This window comes from Marmota monax, unplaced genomic scaffold, assembly GCF_021218885.2.
Source record: "Marmota monax isolate L192 unplaced genomic scaffold, Marmota_monax_Labrador192_F-V1.1 WCK01_AAM20220418_F8-fsc00042, whole genome shotgun sequence".
Taxonomy (NCBI): domain Eukaryota; kingdom Metazoa; phylum Chordata; class Mammalia; order Rodentia; family Sciuridae; genus Marmota; species Marmota monax.
Genome location: NW_026693008.1, coordinates 12,155,328 through 12,175,591, shown reverse-complemented (window position 1 = coordinate 12,175,591; position 20,264 = coordinate 12,155,328). Strand labels below are relative to the sequence as shown.

Genomic DNA, 20,264 nt, shown 5'->3' with positions numbered 1-20,264 from the left:
TTTATACTATGCTATTTAAATAGTCATTCAATGTTTATTGAGTATCTATCCTCAGCAGGCACTATATTACTTGCTGGGAATATAATGCACAGAGAGAGTCCTGGTGCTCATGGAATTTACCCCCAATAGTGGAAACAGACGTGAATCACTTATATGCAATTTTATAAATTAGTATAAAGCTGTAGTTGTATTCGATGATATGAAGAACATGTAAACAATGCTATGAGAATATATATGAAGGCATGGGATATAGACTAGTCCAAAGGGTCAGCTAATGACCTTTTTGGAACATATTTGTAATCTATGACTGTATAACAAATTACTGCAGTCAGTGGCTTATGGTAATAATCATTATGGTTACTCTTGAACAGGGATTCTAGTTCTGTGAATGCTTGACTTAGACTGTATGATCTACTTTCATGATGGCTCTTTTGCATAGCTGTTGGCAAGAAACCTCAGTTACATGTCACATGAGCCCCTCCATAGGACAGCTTGATAGCTTCATAGTGTGACAGCTGGCTTTGGCCAGAACAGGTGATCCAAGGATGTGAACAAGAAGGAAGTTATAATATCTTTAATGCCCAAGCCACAGAAGTCACCCATGTCACTCTGTTTGTTACAAGTGAATTATTGAGTCCATTCTACAGTGAAGGGGAAGATATTTAGGCTTTACCTTATAAAGGGAATATAAAAAATGTGAATTTTGAACTACCACATGAGGAATAGTTGTCTTTCTTTACATTGCTAGAAAGAGTATTAAAGACATCCTACACTAGGGGTTGACAAACTTATGTAAAGGGCCATATAAGTAAATATTTTCAGCTTTATCAGGCCATCTGGTCTTTATCACAACTACTCAACTCTACCACTATAGCATGAAAGTATTGATATGCAGTATGTAAATGAGTAGGCATAGCAATGTTCCAATAAAACTATTTAAAAACAACAACAACAACAACAAAAAAGCGGTGGGCTGGACTTGGCTTGTCAGCTACAATTTGATGACTCCTGTATACAAAACAGCATAAAAGCATGGAGGATTATCCCAAACTGAAGGAATAAACATGTTTCAGAAGGAAAAAAAAGTATTGTATATTTAAGAGGCCTAAAATAGAGTTGGGTTCCCCCATGTACTGGGAGGCTTAGTAGAACACTGTAAAATGGGGGGAAATAGTAGGAAATGATTATTTATACAGATAAATTGTAATAACAGAAAATTGTTAAGGCAAAAACCAAAATGCAATACGGACAGCTGGTATTTTGGAAAATTACAAAACCGTGCACTGTGTTATTAACATTATACTATGTATAAAGAAACACATGTGTAATGAAGGCATAGAAAGATTCATGAGAAAGACACTACCCTTAAGATGTTTGGAAGAGTAGAGATGAAGAAGGCTGGGGGACTTCAACAGTTTCTGTTCTATTTTAATTGTAAAATACATATGATATAAGATTTACCATTTTAACATATATAGTTAAGTAGTCATGTTGTACAATCAATCTTAAGAACTTTTTCATTTTCCAAAACTGAAACTCCATATTCATTAAACAAATCTCCCATTTCCTCCCAACTACTCTTTGGAATCATCCTTTTTATAAGTTTTAAGTACTGCATATGAGTGGAATTAAATAGTATTTGTCTTTTATTGACTGGCTTTTTTCACTTAATATTGCCTTTAAGGTTCATTCATGTTGTAGCAGATGTTAAAGACTTCTTACTTTTTAAGATTGAATAACATTTCGTTGTATGTATATATGACATTTTGTTCATTAATTCAAATGACTTGACCCTTGAATTGCTTCTATTTTTTGACTACTGTTATAATATTGTTATGAACTTGAGTATACATATCTAAACTATTGATAAATGAGTAGTTAAACAGTAGACTGTTCAAATACAGTAGCCAGAGGTTCTTTTCTCTTCCCTTTCCTCCCACAACACATTGCAAGCAGACTTCACTCAGACTGTCCACCAAAACTGTTCTAGTTGAGATTACTCATGACTTCAGCTAAGTCCAGTGTGATCAGTTCCTTGACCTCATCTGATTGTCCTTTCAGCACCATTTAATATGGCAGTCACTCCCTCATAATGGACACAGTGCCTTCACTTGCCCCATTCCTCATTCTCTTTGTACGTCACTGGCTATTCCTTTGCAATCTCCTCCTCACTTCTCAGACCCTTTAGAGTTGGAGTGCCCTGGAGATCAGTCCTCTCCTCTCTGTGCTCAGTACCTAGTTGATCTCATCTAGGCTCACAGCTTTTAATGACATTTATTCACTGATTCCACAATTTGTAATTATCTCTCTTACTTCTCCCCTTATTTATGCAATTGCTTGCTCAACATGTTCACCTGGATGGCTAATAGCATGCTAAGCCAGATTATAGGTTCCTATAACTCCTGCCTCTTCTCCATGAGTTTTTCCTATCTTGGCCTTCCACCTCTGTTCTTCCTGCTGTTAAGGCTAACAACCCTGGAGCCATCCTTTACTTCAGTCTGTCTGTGGTCCCCAGGCAAACCATCAGGAGGAAGTCAAGTCAGCCTCACTTTCAAAACATATGCAAATTCAACTCCCCATTGCCTCCACTCTCTTGCCCTGTTCCAAAGCTCTTGCATTCCTTGCTGGGATTATTCCAGCTAGTTCCTTTGGTTCTGTTCTTATCATCACCCTTCTAAAACCTTACTGCAATTCAATGGCTGGAGCAGTTCTTTGAGAATGTGTCTAGTATTATGTTTTGCCTTTGCTCAGACCATCCAATGGCTTCCTGTTTTTCTCAGGGAAAACCACTGTCCCCGGTGCATTCTAAATTGTGGCCCAACTTCTCATCATTTCCCAACTTGCACTTATTTAATAAAAAAATTTTCCCTATCCCTCATGCAGGTCTAGCCACACATCCAGCATTTTCTGTTCCCTCTGTGTGAAATAAGCATACAGTGTAGTTCTCATTCTCTCTAGATCTTTGCTCACATGTCACCTTTCTGTGAAGCGTTCCTTGACTATTTAAACTTGCAATTGATCTGCCCCTCCCTGGTCTATCCCATCCCACATTCCTGACTTATTATCCCTCATAAGAATTGTAACAAAGTAGCTTAGTCTCCTTTTAAAATTGTACCTTTTTCCGCATTCTAATCATGAATAAAAATCCCATGAGGGCTGAGGCATTGGTGTGTTTGGTTTACAACTGTGTTCCCTTATCCTCTATATCAATTTATAATTTGAATATATGAATCTGCCATATCCTAAGACTGAAGTGAGTTTGAGATTATAGTGTTAACTTTCCTATTGACTTCACAAGTTGTGTGTGTGTGTGCACCTATGTGCGCACATATGAAGGATTGACCTAGAGCCTTGTACATGCTAGGAAAGTGCTGTACCACTGAGCTACTCCCCCGTCCCCAAGATTGTCAATTTAAAAACATGATTTCAAATTCCTTGACAATTTTCCCTGAAATCTGAACATGCTTTTGACTGCTTCAACATATGGAGCATAGGGCAGAAATGATCCAATGGGACTTACAAAGTTAGGTAATAAAAGACCATGCTTTCTCTTGCTTGTTTTCTGGAACTCTTTCTCTTGGAGTTTCAACACCTAAATGTAAGAAGTTGTATTGACCTGAGCCTGACATACTGTGAGGAAGCCCAAGCTACACAGAAAGGTTGTATGTTGGTATTCATATTGGGAATTCCAGTTAAGTCCAGCCTCCAAATGATTTTCCAGTCAAAGAACTATTTAATCCCTAATAATGGATTCATCAGTGCTCCCTATCACAAGCTCCAGACATTATGCCACAGAGATGAGCAATCCCTACTCTATGCTTTATAAATTCCTAACTTAGAATGCATAAATAAAATGGTGGTGGTATGATACCCTGATACTAAGTATGTGGTGGTTTGTTACACAGCAGATTTCCAGAACAATAATGGGGAAAGACAGGTAAAAATAGTATTTATCTTTAGAAAGAAAGTTAAGCATTTTTTTTTTTGTTTGTTTGTGTTTGTTTTGTTTGTTTTGGTCTACTGAAGAAACTGTATATTATGGATGAACATTTTGCCAGACTTGTCATGAAAGCTGGTATCCATCTGAATTAACTCACTAAACTCTAGACTCTCATTAAGTGCCAAGAAATGTCATTCTGATAAGCTACCCTATATATCATACTCAAAATTCTAGGTTATTGATACAGTTCCTTGTTGATCACCCAAAATTGACTGGCAGTTTTAGACCAGCTATATGGCCAACCTAGACATGAAATTATAGGAAAATATATATGATCTGGAGATCAGTGTCAGAGTGGCATATTATTTTGTGATGCTGCCAGTTTTCTTCTTTAATGTTTCCCTCTGCTTTTAAAACTGAGAATTGGATATAATTAGAAATATCAACCAGAGATTAGTATTTCAGGGTCAGCTACCTATTTAAAATCTGAAGGGCATTAGACTACCCCCCGCAGCCCCCTGCCCGCCAGCCATAAAACTTATTTTTCTACAGATTGGAAAAGGAATGCCTGAGGTCTCAGGCTGGAACTACAGGCTCCTGACTCCTAATACAGTGCTCTTTCCTATCAATAAATGATTCTTAGATCAAAGTATTTCTGGCATGTTGAGCCAATCCCTGTACAAAAATGGTACATACCATTTTGTTTATGTGCATGCTTATGTACCCATTTCTGGAGAAAATCTGCACATTCCAATTGATTCTTAAGGGTTTTCTGGGTCACAGATCTCTTTTAAGTGCCACTGTATTTGATGGCTTAATACTATCGTTTGAAATCTATCAGAATAAGTTAAATCTTGTTCTTCCTGTGTGAGAGAACACCAGGTGCTCCTAGGGAAATCCATGAGTTAAGATTGGTGCACAATGGGTGATTCTCTGAGGTAGTTAGGGATAGTTAGTAAGATAAGTTGGCTGCTATATGCTCTCTCTATTTAGAAAAATTTGGCAAGCGATCATATGCTACAATCTCTTTCTCTTTCTCTAAATCTCTTCTATGATTCAAAAGCAATGAACAATACAGAACTGATAGGGTTTTAAAGCAATGATATGGGATTTTCACAGAAAGAGGCTGGAAGCTCAGAGACTTATTAGAAGTTTAATTTTCACTCATACCCCCATCTGGTGTAAGTGTCAAACAGCCTTTTCAAATAGTGTTTCAGGAACCCAGGCTCTATTTATCTTAGGGCTTTGCTGTCTTCTTGGATCTTGGAGTCCTTTACCTCGAGACAGCAGACAGGAAAAGAGGGAGGGTGGAGGACTAATTGGGAAGTTTCTATGGAAGGCAAGTTTTTCATTTCTCTCCACATTCCTCTGGCCAGGAATAAAACCCATCTAGATACAAAGGTGTGCTGATGGTAGTGATGGGCTTCCTGGCAAGAACTCTACTCTTTGAAAGAGAAGCATCAATCTTTTTTGGGCAGTTGATCCTCTGTCATAGGCAGAGCATTTTCCCCTCTTCATTGTTGTTTAATTATGTTTAGTGCTTAGAGGTGGACAAAAGTCTTAGATTGGACTTTTACTCATTCCATGTAGTGTGGATACTAGGTTATAATCCTCTTTACCTGACAATTTAGGAATTTGAAGTCAGGATTGAAAAATAGGATAGTTAAGAAAATTAGAATTATTCTTTTCTCTCTCTCTCTCTCTCTCTCTCTCTCTTTTTTTTTTAAAGAAGTGACACAGAGGACAAGGGCCCTGTTTGGATTTTGAGCTGGTTTATATTACAATAGAATTTGTATAATTTTAGAAAAGAGAACTCTGTTTCCATTTTTGCTAAACCATTGCCATAAGTTTGGCTTTTTTATTGCACAATCTTCCTTAACAATATTTTTGTTTTTGGCAGAAATTATAATAGCACATGCCTTTACCCTATGTTTTTTATTTTCACTCTGTTGCCTAGTTGGTTCTTGATTATTTTTACTTGTTTTGTGCAAGCTTAACCTCTCTCCTCAAATTATCTCATAATTTTTATTCTGGAACAGTATTCATGGTATAAATTTATCATGGATTTTATTTCTCAGTCTTTCTTTTTGAGTATAATTTTGATGCCACTTGATATTAGACCTCATGACCTGTGAAAGTTATTTCTCTTCTACCACTTACTATAGAAAAACTCTGAGTGATTTATTTTCTATGCTCTCTTCTATGAGATGGTATTGGTTCAGAGAACTCCAACAATGTTGCAGGTAATGTTGAGGGCTGAGCAGCTTTTTATGAAGTTCATTGAAGTCCTCCTAGGATTTACACCCTAGTGTACTAAAACTGGGTTGTTCTGATTCATGAAAGCTGATTGAAACTTGTTCTACCAACTAATGTTACAAATTAAATTTAGAAACTCATAATTAAATTGCATGAAAACTCAAAACTCATTAATTTTTAATTACATTACTGTTATCTAGGATATTGAGGTTATTACATATGTTGTGTCTGCAGAAAACACTACACAATGGTGTGTTATTATGCCCATTATCAATCAGTTTTCCATTGCTATAACAATATGCCTGACACTAGGTACTTGTTTATTTAGCTCATAGTTCTGGAGGTTAAAAGTACAAACAGCCTGGTGTTGGCTCTGAGGAGAGCCCCTATGGCTATAGGACATCATGGTAGGTGTGCATAGGAGCAGGAACGATCACATGGTGAGACAGGAAGACAGAGTGAGTAGGGAGGGGCCAGTTTTGCTCTTTTATAAAAACCCTCTTATGAAAACTAACCAGAGTCCCATGAAAAACACCTTAATCCCTTCTGAGGACAGTATCTCCAATGACCTAATAAGTTCCCACTAGGCTGCATTTCTTAAGGGCTCTGCCCCTTCCCACATAACCATACTTAAAAAATTAAACTTTGGGGGACACAAGTAAACCATATCCAAATCATTGCACTTCCCAACTCTGTATTCAGTTATGCTACTCAGGTGACTTGAAGTTGGCCATGGTGGGTACTGTTTTTTAAATGGGTACCAGAAACCCACTGGACTCACCATATAGAACATCTTCTTCATTTGGTAGTGCTAAGACTTGCAAGAGAGAAGTAGTGCAAGGGACACTGTAGATGCTTAAAAAAGGACAACTGCCTAGAAGACCACTCCTTCAGGAAAACCTCTGCCATCTTCAGGAAACCTAAACATGCTTATATCCCCACCTCATTGCAGCCCAGGGCCTCCCAAACACACAGGATCTCTTTCTCTATTCAAAAAAAAAAAAAAAAAAATAGGTTCAACAGTACTGACCCCATCCCTTCCAGGAATATGTTAGGGGGAAAAACGTCCTAACTGATGTGAGAGCATTTTTATGTAATTAGGAAGCACAGTTTTCAAATTGGAGGTTTTCCGTAAGATTGCTGGTTTGTACTACTAATGGCTTTGAGGAGAAAATATCTTTTCAGACTGAATGATTTCCCTAGTGCTGATCCCTGGACAAGTGCATCTTGGTCCATGGTCAAGATTTCTAAGGCCACTGGCATAAAAGACAGCACAATAAGATGTGGTCAAAAGGTTATTTGGACTCTCTTTTCATGTGGGATTTGGTTGTTACAGTAATTTTTACATTCATATGCCCTATCTTTATGAAATGGTGGTGACAGTAAATGGTAGTAGTAGAGGCAGTTAACTTTAAATACCCTTACTTTGAAAAAGCTAGAAATTATATTAGTCCTCTTTCCCACCTCCCCATTTTTTTTAACATTTCAATAGTTATAAACCAGTAGTTCTAAAAGCATAGAACTACTCCATATTGACTCTAAATTGATTTTTTTGGAAGCAGAAACAAGTCTTAATGGAATTCCTCCATGTCATTTTTTTGTTCCTGTCATTCCCAGCAGCCTGGGCAGGCAAGAGCCCTTTTTTTATTCCTGTCATTCCCCACTCTCATAAGTGATTAAGACAACCAAAGCATGGCCTGAACAAGCCTTATCTTTATCTCTCCCTTCTGCCAAGACAACTTTTCAAAATCTTGACAAAACTGTTCTTTTGAGGAGAGCATGCAAAACTGAGCCTTCAAGCTTAAAATCGCAAATATGTTGTTTGCTCTTTCCCCCCCAAAACATTCATTATTCCAGGAGTTCTTGGGTTCACATGTGGCTTTAACCATTGTGTCTCTCTTCTAACATTGTTGATATTAATGCCAGTTTTAATTTCTTGGCATCATGACACATAAGCATCACCCACAGTTGCGTTTTTGTTTTTTTTTTTGTTTTTGTTTTTGAGCAAGGATGGAAACTGTAAATTTGGAAGCAAGAGATTCACAGGGTTTCATCAGATCACTCTGAAAAGTGTCACAGTTGCACTGAAATGGTTTTCAATTGCTCATTTCAAACCTAGCTCATTAGCAAAATGCCATGCTTGCAGTGGATTTGCAGCCACGTTAGTCATTTTCTTTCCTCTGTTTCCTTGCCGTGTTTGTGTTGGGAGCGCAGAGTAATGTAATTTAGTAAATTATGATTTGATGGCTGGGCATCAGCCCCAGTGTTGAACAGTATTTGGACTATGATTACTTGCTGGCTTTGTCACAGTTGACATTAATTATTGATGGAAGTTTTAGAAATAGCGCATGTGCCAGGAGCGTTTCACCAGAACGCAGGCTGCCGGCAGGAGGGATGCTGAAGAGTGTGGGGGAAGAGGCACCTGTGGCTTGTTTATGTCTGTGAACAGGGAACCTGGACCCAGTGGGCTATGTGGTAACTGTGTAAAGGATATGGTGTAACGGAAGGATGAACCGTCAGGCTTATTTCTATCGTGTTCCTCCCCAGGAATTACACCGAAGAAGCCAACTTCAGCCGGAGCCAGCCAAGACGAAGGCTCTCCAGACTGTCATTGAAATGAAGGTAGGAGCTGAGCACATTTGTTCAAAAACAGCTGTGCCTTGTGAATTTTTTCTAACTTGATGGTACCTAACAAACATGTGAAATGAGCCTTGTGTTTTTCACTAGGCACCCTGGTGTGTGTTTTGCTTCTGCATCTTTTTGCCTTTCTGAGTGCATTTAATTTATTAGTCTTTTAATTAGGATGCCTTTCCTAGGCAAAAGAATAAAGGTATCAAGTATCCCTTGGCTGAAAGGAGCTGGGTTCATTTCCAAAGTATGGCAAATGCCTTTAGCCTTAAGGGAGGTTTTTGGTTTTGGGTTTTTTTTTTTTTTAATGTGCTTTAAAAGTAAATTTCTAAAGCTAGAATAATCCCCCACCCCTGTTGATATTACAATGAAAAGATACCTTTGAGAAACTAGAATTTGACAAAAGAGAAGCTATTTTAAATGTATCATAATAGAAAATAATCAGAATTATACTATCAGCAAAATTTACTTTTCAAAGAAAAATACTTTCTTATGACTCCAGTATTTTCTCCTTAAAAAAGTCTGGAGGTAACAATAATTTATTAAATACAAAGTATTCTATTTGGCAATGGAGGCAAAGACATAAACTAAAGGAATTAAAAATTTTTTTTCTGAGTGAATTTAGGGCATGTATAAAACAATGAAGTAAATGAAGGCCAAGCTATAATCTGTGATTAAGAAGCAAATCTAAATAGAACACAGTTGCTTGTCCAGTATCTATTGGAAGTTTTTTTACATCCATTTTTTGCCAGAAGGAAGCAAACATTTTAAAATATTTGTCTTAAGTATAACTAATTCTTGATTTAAATTGTTCTACTAAGAAAAATGCTTTTGTAATGGAGCTGTTTGCAGCCTGCAAATTCCATACTTGTGTTTAATACTCAGAGTTTCCTGGACACTATTGGCCTACAAGAACATTCTGAAACTTGCTGATAGGATAATGAGTTTTCTGTCTTTCTTGCAACACATGATTTTGAGTTGTCTGCCCCAAATTTCCCAAGTCCTAGGGAAAAAGAAACAAACATGAACTATTAAATTCTTAGTATGTACAGTTCTGACTTGGGATTTTTTTTTCATAGTCTTTATAGTGTTTTGTCTTTATCCAGGTGAAGTGTGTGTGTGTGTGTGTGTGTGTGTGTGTGTGTAAATAGTATAGAACATTGGCTTTAAACTGTGTGTCTCTCAAGTAAGGTTACATGAGTCAAAGCACTCATAATGTATTTTCAGCAAATTGGCTTGAAAAGAATCATTAAAGATAACAAATACTAATAAGATTAAAAATAACTATTGATGTAGCTTACAAATTGTTTTAAATTTATATGATTTTGTAACTTATTTTGAAAAGATACTTATTCTACATTTGGGGGACGGTGGTTTGTTTATAATTGAGATTTCATCCTTATTTCACATTGCAACCAAGCTTGAAATTTGGTTAAGGCTTAAAAAAATTGAAAAAGGAGGAAAGACATAAAGAAAGATAAAATAAAAGAAAGAAAAAGAAGAAAAAGCAAAAAAAGACAGAAGGACAAAAAACTTGACTTATTTTGCAAAGGGTAGCTCAGTCCTACTTGTCATCTACCTCCACATTCACCTCCCCGGTCCCCAACACAAACAGCATTAGAGAATTGGAGGTATATACAATATATTTCCAAATTATTATTTTTTTAAAAAAGTAAAAGTAAGTTAAAAAAATCTTTGGAGAAATCAGGAAGAGGCATCTCCCCTAATGTGGTGGGTATTTTCTTATTCAATATCTCTATCCGAAAACAACTATATTTGTTGGATTATAGTTTACTATTTCTAGCATCATGTCTTATTGGAAAATAAACAAAAAATAATAAATATGAACACTCATTTAAACCATCTACATGGGAAGGAATGAAAAATGAAAACATGATTATTAGGGTAAATTCATATATACACGTTATCAGTAAATTGAGTCTAGAATTTTTCTTTTTACTGTATTCTAATGATGCTGATTTATAGACATAGGAACATGTTTTTAAGACAAAGATCGATATATATACATATATATCACTATATATATGTATACATATATATGCAGATTTATACATGTATATATATATATAGATCTTCATTTGACTTAAGATCATGTTTCTGTGTCTACATATATACATATATATGTATATAAACATACATAAAATGCAAAAAATTGAATTGTTTTTGTATATATGTATGTGTATACATACATATATATTTACACACACACACACATATACATAAATACACACACAACTCAATTTTTGCACAAATATATATATTTATGCATATGTCAGGAAACTGAGCTTGAGTTTTTCTGTTGTCTTTTTTGGTGCTTATTAATTTACAAATTGAATACCTTATGTTTTATCAGTGGAGAAATCTGGGTCCCATTAGCATCTATATTCAACACACCTAAATTGAATTATGGAGGCAGCTGGTGGAGGGTCATCTTCTTGGCCATGTGTGTAGCTTGTGACAGGCTGTGATCTCATCCGATTTCATGCATTAGAAATTGGAGGAAATGTTCGAAACCAATATTGTGGGCCTCAGAGTTGAGTACCAAACTGGCCTTTAAACCTGGAAGATAAAACTTGGGACCCTCTTGTATCTTAACTTTAGGTAAACTTGAGTGTCATCTTGTGCCTTGACATTAGTGTCATCTAGTGTGGTGGCAAAATCTAAAATTAAAAAGAGTTTTCTTAGAGTAAATAAAGCTCCTTGGTTTCAGGGAGATAAGAGATAAGATATTTCTACTTGTCTCTTACTACTTAGAGAGAAACTAAGAGTGAATTTCTGAACCTCCATCATCCCCACCTACACACTTTGCACCAACTCAAGCAAGGTATTTGTTATGAAAGTCTACAAAATCTTGCCTAAATCCATGCACTATTTAAAACCACAGCCTTGTAGCTCTAGTAGATCTCTGTGTACCCCTCTGGACTTGGATTGTTGAGAGAGAGTATGTCTCCATGGAGTGAATGCTTGAGAGGCCACCTTCCTGCATCAAAGCAGAGGTAGTTCTCTTGCAGATGTCAGTGACATCTGCTGCCAGCCAGTTGAGCCAGGGGGCTAAAATCACCTGAATGAAAATGAAAGGAAGCAAAGTGAGTAAAGTTATTTGTAATCTGTCTTCCTGCAGGAATCTCCAAGTTTTAATTTTGATCCTGATTTGATCTGGCAGTTATGTTCCAAATTTGCGCTTAGAACACTGTGTGTTTCTTGAAAAAATTTAATTTCTTGTAGATGTTGTGATGCTCCACCTTTTCTTGATATTCTGTCTAAAGATTCTGTACCAAGTTCCCCTTTTCTGCTCTTAGGGACAACTGTCAGTAAGAAAGGCAGTTAAAAGGCTTTTGTCATGTTTCTTAAATGCTAATTACTCTGAAAGAATGTGTTTCTAACCTGTTTTTGCTACAAATTTGACATGACATGAACATGATGTCCAAAAGTTTCACTTTCTTGGGTTCATTTGTAAAATTTTACCCATTTATTAAAAAAAGAACATGAATTACAGTAATGGCAGTATTTGTCAGATAACCTCAAAGCTTTTTTTCTTTGTTAGATTTTCAGTCTCTTAGAAGTTCTAACTAATTCAAAGTGGCCAAATCCAAAAGGAAATTTATTGGCTCTCACTTACCTGGAAAAAGTCAGTTATTGCTTCAGGCATAGCCTGATTCAGGCTCAAAAGGTAGTAGTAGCTCCTGTTTTCTTTCATCCCATTTCTGATCTTAGCTTTCAGCTTCTCCCTGCCTATCTGAGAAAGATGGCTATAGCAGCTCCAAAAACCACAGAAGGAAGAGAAGGGAGAATGTTACGTTTTTTTAAAAAAGCAAAAATTCAACCCATTCTAGAACAAGGGTTCTTGTTAAGTTAAAGCATAAATCTTCACTCCCAACTTAACAGTCCAGATTGAAAAGAGAATGCATGGTGGTCCTTCGTTCTCATTTGTTTAATCCATTAAAATGATGCTTATTCATCAAGGAAAACAACTTTCCAGTAGCATAATAGAAATTATCAAAGTTTCAGCAGAATTTATCAAATGGAACATATATGAGTGGCATAAAGATTTTGGTGAAAGTTGCAGAAAATATATTTGATCTGGTGAACTTGTTAACTAAAGTGGATTAAGAAGCCAGGGCCTCTGACATCCTAGGTGTCATGGAAGACCTGGGGTGATATTGTTCCCATGTTCCCTCCCAGAGAAACAAATGGAATTAGTGATCAAAATCCCTAGAGGGACACTGATACAAGACAGTTGGGAAGTGCAAAGTTAAAAGTTACTGTGTCCCATTAAGAAAAAATGAGGGCTAGGGACATAGCTCGGTTGGTAGAGTGCTTGCCTTGCGTGCACAAGGCCCTGGGATTGATCCCCAGCACTCCCCCGCCCCCCCAATAAAAAAGAAAAGAAAAAAAATGAGGGGATTGGAGAGAGGGAGTGATCCTGGTGGGGGTCACTGGAGGGACTGCCTTGTAATTCATTAATATCTACCTCTCTTTAGGGTGTTTTCCTGTAATGTATTTTCTTTTACAGTAAAGGTTTAAAAGCAATGGGTATCAAGCAAATATTTAATAAAAACATACGACATTAAATAGAAGACCAATAAATGTAACAACAACAACAACAACAACAACAACAAAAGAAGCCAAGCCTAAAGCCACTAAGAAACAATATTTCTGTTGGTAACTAAAGTAAGGATTGAGGGTATTTAGCTTTTTAGTCATGTGACTAGTTTAGGCATTAGTATTCCCTGAATGACATTTGTCCCCATCAACCTTTTCTTTTCTTTTCTTTTCTTTTCCTGGAACTGGGTAATAAGCAAATAAGCAGCACAAGATTGACCTTGACTAAGCTGCTGAAGTATAACTGTGCTATTTGTGAAAGAATGTGACTTTGCATTCAGGTGGGGAAGTTGACTTTTGTGATAAAAACTAAGGACTGCACCTTGTTTTTGTGCTCACACAGATGACAGCTCTTTTCTGTGGGGCTGATCTGCATTGGGTTAAGTTTTCCATAGGAGGTTTATTGATCTTTTGGTTAAATTCAACCATTCAGTTCTATGAGGGATAGAAGGGATGCACCAGAACAACATGAAGCCCAGAGCTTGACAACGTGCCTGAGGTCACACAGCTAGGAAGAGAAAGAGTTTGAACCCAAACCTAGACTGTGCATCACAACCCAATAACCTTCATGAACTTACTGGATCCTGGGTTTTAGTCAGAGATGCTATGAAGTGGCTGCCATATTTCTTTTTGCTCTGGGCTCTACTTTGGTTTATTTCGCTCATCTAAGAGTCTGTTTGGGGTCATAATTAAAATTATTTCTTCTTTCAGGATGCTGTATTTCTAGGAAGTGTATCCAAATCCAGTTTTTCTAGTGAAACCAATCAAGATAGCTTTTAGGCCTTAAGAATATGGCCCTTACCATGTGTGGTGGCACAAGCCTATAATCCCAGCAGCTTAGGAAGCTGAGGCAGGAGGATCCTGAGTTCAAAGTGGGCCTCAGCAATTTATTGAGGCCCTAAGCAACACAGCAAGACCCTGTGTCTAAATAAAATATTAAAAAAAACAAAAACAAAAACCCTGAAAACAGCCTGGGGCTGTGACTCAGTGGCTAAATGCCCCTAGGTTCAAATTCCTGGTACACACACACAAAAAAAATATGGCCCCTCTTCTCGTGGTTCAGATATAGAGGAGCCGCCTAGTATGAGAGGTCCTGGGTTCAATCCCTAGCACTGAACACATATAAAAGAATATGGTCCTGTCCCTTTTGTGGATATTAAATAATAGCAATAAGACAGTATCTGTAATGGCAACAATGCCACCTGAACCACCCTTGACACCTCAATGGCACTATCACACATGGGGGTGAGGCGCTTGCAGTAAATCTGTGAATATTCATAACCGTACTCATTCCACAGATGAAAAAGCTGTGACTTAGAATAACCAACCTGCTCAAAATCCTACTGCTAGGGAGTTGGCAAAATTGGAGCACAAGTTTCTTCCCAAAGCTCTTGTTTTCTCTTCATCTCCTGTCTGATTTTACTGAAGATAGTCTGTCGGTTCAACTAGTTGTTCTTTCAACATTTATTTTGGAAATTATGCACTGAGTTTTGCATCATAGAAAAGGTAGAGGGCCAGAGATGCCTATTTGATGTATTTTGATAGGCACAGAACTATACTTCGTGCTATAGGGCAATACTGATGCATTTTACATGAATCTGTTATCAAGCCTCCAAATATGTATCCTATAGCCAGCATATGCCCTGTTTCCCCCTCTGAATTTTAATTCTTGGTCTGAAGGCCCCCAACCCATTTTTAAAACAGTGTGGAGTGATAAATTGTTCCAATTTATAAAACCTTGTGTTTTTGATGGGCACTATCTATTTATAATACCAGAATTATCCCTTAGCTTATTTTTTTTTCCTTTGGGAGATGTCCTCATCTTCTCATCTTTCAACTTAAAAGTTAAATGGGACAATTTTTTAAACTATTTTACTTAAATAAGGGGAAAAATGTGGGTTTTTAGTGATGGCCAAAAAAAGTAAAATGTCAAGTTAAATGTTAGCTCTGGATGATATATGGTTGTCCTTTAGAAACAAGTAAGAATAAAAAATGACATTTCTTTCCATTTTTGCTCAAAGTCTTCTTATGATATGAATGAATCTAAATGTTTGGCTGAGTTGCCAGTTTATAATGCCTGCTATTAATTTGGTTAGTTTGTGTGAATATAACTCCTGAAGTTAAATCACAAACACTAGTGTTTACTGAGCAACTATTTTGTGTCTAGATCCATGGTGGGCCTTTCAGAAAAACTGAACCTTCAGTCTTTAATGTACTAATGGAAAGAAGTGTGTACACCAGGTTATAAAAGTAACCTAAGAAGGGCAAGATGAGCTATGGGGATTCAAAGAATATCAAGTAGAAGAGAGCTGGGAATGCTTCTTGGAGGAGGTAACATTTGAGGAGGATCTTGAAAAGTTGTCTATTTTAAAATATTTTTTTTTAGTTGTAGATGGACACAATACCTTTACTTTATTTGTTTATTTTTATGTGGTGCTGGGAATCGAACTCAGTGCCTCACGCATGCTAGGCAAGTGCTCTACCACTGAGCCACAACCCCAGCCCACTGAAAAGTTGTCTTGATTTTGGTAAAGAAGTATGGTTTATAAATGGTGGGAACCATTGTAGCAAAGACAAGAAGGCTAGAAAGTTTAAAGAGAGTCTGGGGAAGAGCACATTATTCAGTTTGGCTGAGAGAAGGAAGAAACCATGAGAATTTAGAAGGAAAGCGACAATAAAGATAAAAGTTGAAATTGTGAGCTTGAAAGCAAACATATAGTAGATAGGAACACCATGGCCAAATGTGGTCTCTAAAGAGATTAAGGACAATGACAACTCCTAACTACAATTATTGAGAAAACTAGAAACAGCACACATAACCAACCTCAGAAATGATAAGGGAGGCATAACTATATACATAGTAACACTAAGAAAAGAAGATTTTATTAGCAATCTTATGTTAATAGAAATGAAATGTTAGGTGAATGCTAAGTTCTTTAGAGAATACAATTTGTCAAAACTGCAAAAGAAATAGAATATCCATGTAGTCCTATATACTACAAAATGATTTTATAATTAGAAATTTTGCCATCAAAAGAAATAAAAAACCTTAAAATCCAAACAAAAAGACTACATGTCCTGATTGCTTCTTCAGTGAATTGTACCAAATGCTTGAGGAAGAAATTAAATAACTCATAAAGAGACTTCTGGAATAGAAAGAGAACTCTTACCATCTGCTTTTGAGACCAGCATAAACTTGATCTTAATGCCCAATAAAGACATCATAAGAAAGGAAATTACAAGTAATAACCTGAATAAACATGGATACAAAATATCTTAATGAACTAAGACATTAGTGAAAAATGACATAACAAATTGTGTTTATTGTAGGACTGTAAAAACAGACTAGTGTTTGGATATCAATCAATGTTATTCACCACAATTAGTGGGATAAAGAAAATGAATCAGTATAATTTAAGTAGATGCAGACAAAGCATTTAATATAAGATCTATCCCCTGCCCCATCCACCCCAAAAAACTTTTAAGAAAATCAGATTAGAAGTGGTGGATTTTTTTTAATCTAATAAGGGGTAGCTACAAGAAAGCTATCGAAAATAACATATTTAATAGTAAAATGCTGAGAGTTTTCCCCACGCTATAAGAAACAAGACAAGAATATCTGTTGCCATTACTTCTGTTCAACAATGTTTTGGACACCCTAGGTATGAAAATTATAAAGGAAGAAATAAAACCTTTTTTATCACATAAAAAAGCCTTTATCACATAAAAAGGCCTCATAATTATATATGAAGAAAATTTCAATTTACATATAACTATTAGATTAACCAATGAATTTAGCCAAATGATTAGTCAGTGTTTAAAAATGAATATTAGTTATAATTATAAAATGAAATTTAGAAAACAATATCACAGTATTAACAAACCCAATACATCTAGGAGCAAATCACACAGCAGTTATTATAAGACCTAATTTAAGTGGAAAGGTACGAACATAACTAAATGTACAATAACCAAAATCTTGAAACAAATGAAGTAGCCATCAGCCATCATCTAGGGCAATGAGAAGGATCAACCTGTTTCTGTGACACCATGATTAAATACCAGTTCCAAAATAATCTTGAAAGAAGCTAAATACAAAAGAACATATATAATATGATTCAGTTTGTATGTGTTCCTGAAACAATCAAAACTAATTAGTGATGTTTGATGTCTAGATAGTAGTTAATTTGGAGGAAGAGGGAGATTGTGGAACTCAGGAGAGCCAGGAAAGAGTACAGATTATATTCTGTTTCATGATCTGGTTGGCACGAAACCAGCTGTGTTCACTTTGTCCTAATTCATCATGCCCCAAACCTATGATTTGGGTACTTTCTTATGTACAATAACTTTAATTGAAATATTTACTTAAAAATAAAGGTACAATTCAAGAAAAAACTAGTAACATAATTAAAAATTGGGCAAAGGATTTGAGTTGACTTTTCTTTTTCTTCTTTTTTTTATTGATTTAAAAAATGACAGCAGAATGCATTACAATTCTTATTACACATACATGCCACAATTTTTCATATCTGCTTGTATATAAAATATATTGACACCCAATTCATGTCTTCATACAGGTACTTTGGATAATGATGTCTATCACATTCCACCATCCTTGCTAATCCCCTGTCCCTCCCTTTCCCTCCCACCCCTCTGCCTTATCTAGAATTTTAGTTGACTTTTCTTCAAGGAAAATATACAAATAAGAAAAAAAAAGGATGTGTGAAATTATTATCATTAAAATAATGCAAATTAAAATCATAATTAGATATAACTTATCCCCCACTATTACAACTAAAATTAAACAACAACAGACAAGAATGAGTGTTAGGGAAAGATGCGGGAAAATTTGGAACCCCCAAATATTAATGTGGAAATGTAAAATGGCACAGTACCACTTGGAAAACTGTCAATTCTTCAAGATGTTAAACATAGAGCCGGGCACAGTGAAGCATGCCTGTAATCCAGGAGGTTGGGAGACCAAGGCAGGAGGAGTAGCTAGTTCAAAGCCAGCCTCAGCAAAAGCAGGGTGCTAAGCAATTCAGTGAAACCCTTTCTCTAAATAACATAAAAAAAATAGGGCTGGGATTTGGTTCAGTGGTTGAGTGCCCCTGAGTTCAATCTCTAGTACCAAAACAAATAAATAAAACCATAAAGATAGCACAGGACCCAGAAATGCCATTCCTAGGTACATACTCAAAAGAATAAAATTCATATGTCCACATAAAAACCTGTGCACAAATGCTCACATCCCTATTATTTATAATAGCTAAAAATCTAAAACAACCTAATGTATAACATCCATTATATGAAGAACTAAAATATGTAAATCCATACAGTGGAATATTGTTTTGCAATAAAAAGTAATGAAATACTGCTGTATGTTATAACATGGATGAACCCTGAAAACCTTGAAAGAAGCCAGTCATAGATGACCACATATCATCTGATTATATTAAATGTCCAAAATAGCCATATTGGAGACAGAAAGTTGATGAGTGATTTCTAGGAGATGGGGAAGTGGAGAAGAGGAGCTATTGCTAAGGGACACAAGACTTTTTCGTGGTGAAAATATTCTGGATTTAGATAGTGTGGATGGTTACACCAACCACTGAATTGCCCACTTTGAAGAGGTGAATTTTACGATGTGTTATATCCCAATAAACTGTTATTTAAAATTAAAATATTACACAGGAAAAGACCAATAATTTTGATTACTTTAAGTAAAAAACAGAAGGATACAATAAGCGACTAGGAGATATATTCCTCAGACTTACAGTTGAGATATAATTCTTGGTATAAAAAGGCAATATTTATCAATGTGCAATTAAAACTTGGGGCAAAATATATCAATGTTGGCATTCAATCTGGTTGGGAAGTTAAGGTTTTTTTTTTCTTTTCCCTTTGATCTTCATGTTTTTAGAAATATGTATTAACTATATAGGAATGATCAGGAGTTATTATTTAGAAAAAAACAAAACTGTTAAAGGAAAAACCATCATAAAAATCTTAAAAGTGCACACTTTTCTTCTTTAATTCTTGTTTTTTTTTTTTTTGTTGTTGTTGTTTTTCTGAACTGAGAAGGCTCCATAGGAAGAAGGTTAGATTATTTATGAAAATTGAGACCCTATACTCCAGATTTTTCATTTGTAAAATGGGGTCCATGCTACCAGTCTGTAGAGGTTTATGATGGGGATTAAAAAGGACTAAGGTATGGGAGAATCCTGGCACATAACAGATATTCAAGGAATCCCTTTCCTCTTCATCCCTTCTCTTTTTTTAAATTTTATTTTGTTTTAATATTTATTTTTTTAGGTGTAGTTGGACACAATGCCTTTTTAAAATTTATTTATTTTTATGGGGTGCTGAGGATCGAACCCAGGGCCTCACATGTGAGGTGAGCGCTCTACTGCTGAGCCACAACCCCAGCCCCATCCCTTCTCTTTTAGTCTTGAAATTTAATTGTATCTGTTTAAAAAAAAAAAAAAAGAGGTTATATTTGAGCGAGGACCATTGGAGAAGGAACTAAATAAGCTTATTTCAGGGACAGCTCTGAATACACATAGTTCCATGCTGAAAAGACTTTAAATTTTTTTTTAAATTGTTTATAGACCTTTATTTTATTTATTTATTTTTATGTGGTGCTGAGGATTGAACCCAGTGCCTCACACATGCCAGGCAAGCGCTGTACCACTGAGCCACAACCCCAGTCCCTCCATGTTGAAAAGACTTTAAAAGTATCTTTGAAAGGAGAAAATAGCAGAGTGGGGAAGAAAACCCAGACCCAGAAGATCTGTGGCATAATAAATGACCTAGA

General features: G+C 36.1%; 1 protein-coding gene across 16 annotated transcripts in view; it reads left to right on the top strand.

The window, feature by feature from the left end:
• Erc2 (ELKS/RAB6-interacting/CAST family member 2) overlaps positions 1 to 20,264 on the top strand; it is an 882,113-nt gene that overhangs the window by 261,707 nt on the left and 600,142 nt on the right. For all 16 annotated transcript variants that reach the window (XR_009227574.1, XR_009227575.1, XR_009227577.1 and 13 more), the window contains one exon: positions 8,744 to 8,818. Coding sequence is in view for 12 of the 16 variants with exons in the window: in XM_058582164.1 (XP_058438147.1) it covers positions 8,744 to 8,818 (75 nt within the window). In the remaining 4 variants the exon portion in view is untranslated. The remainder of the gene's footprint in view (positions 1 to 8,743; positions 8,819 to 20,264) is intronic.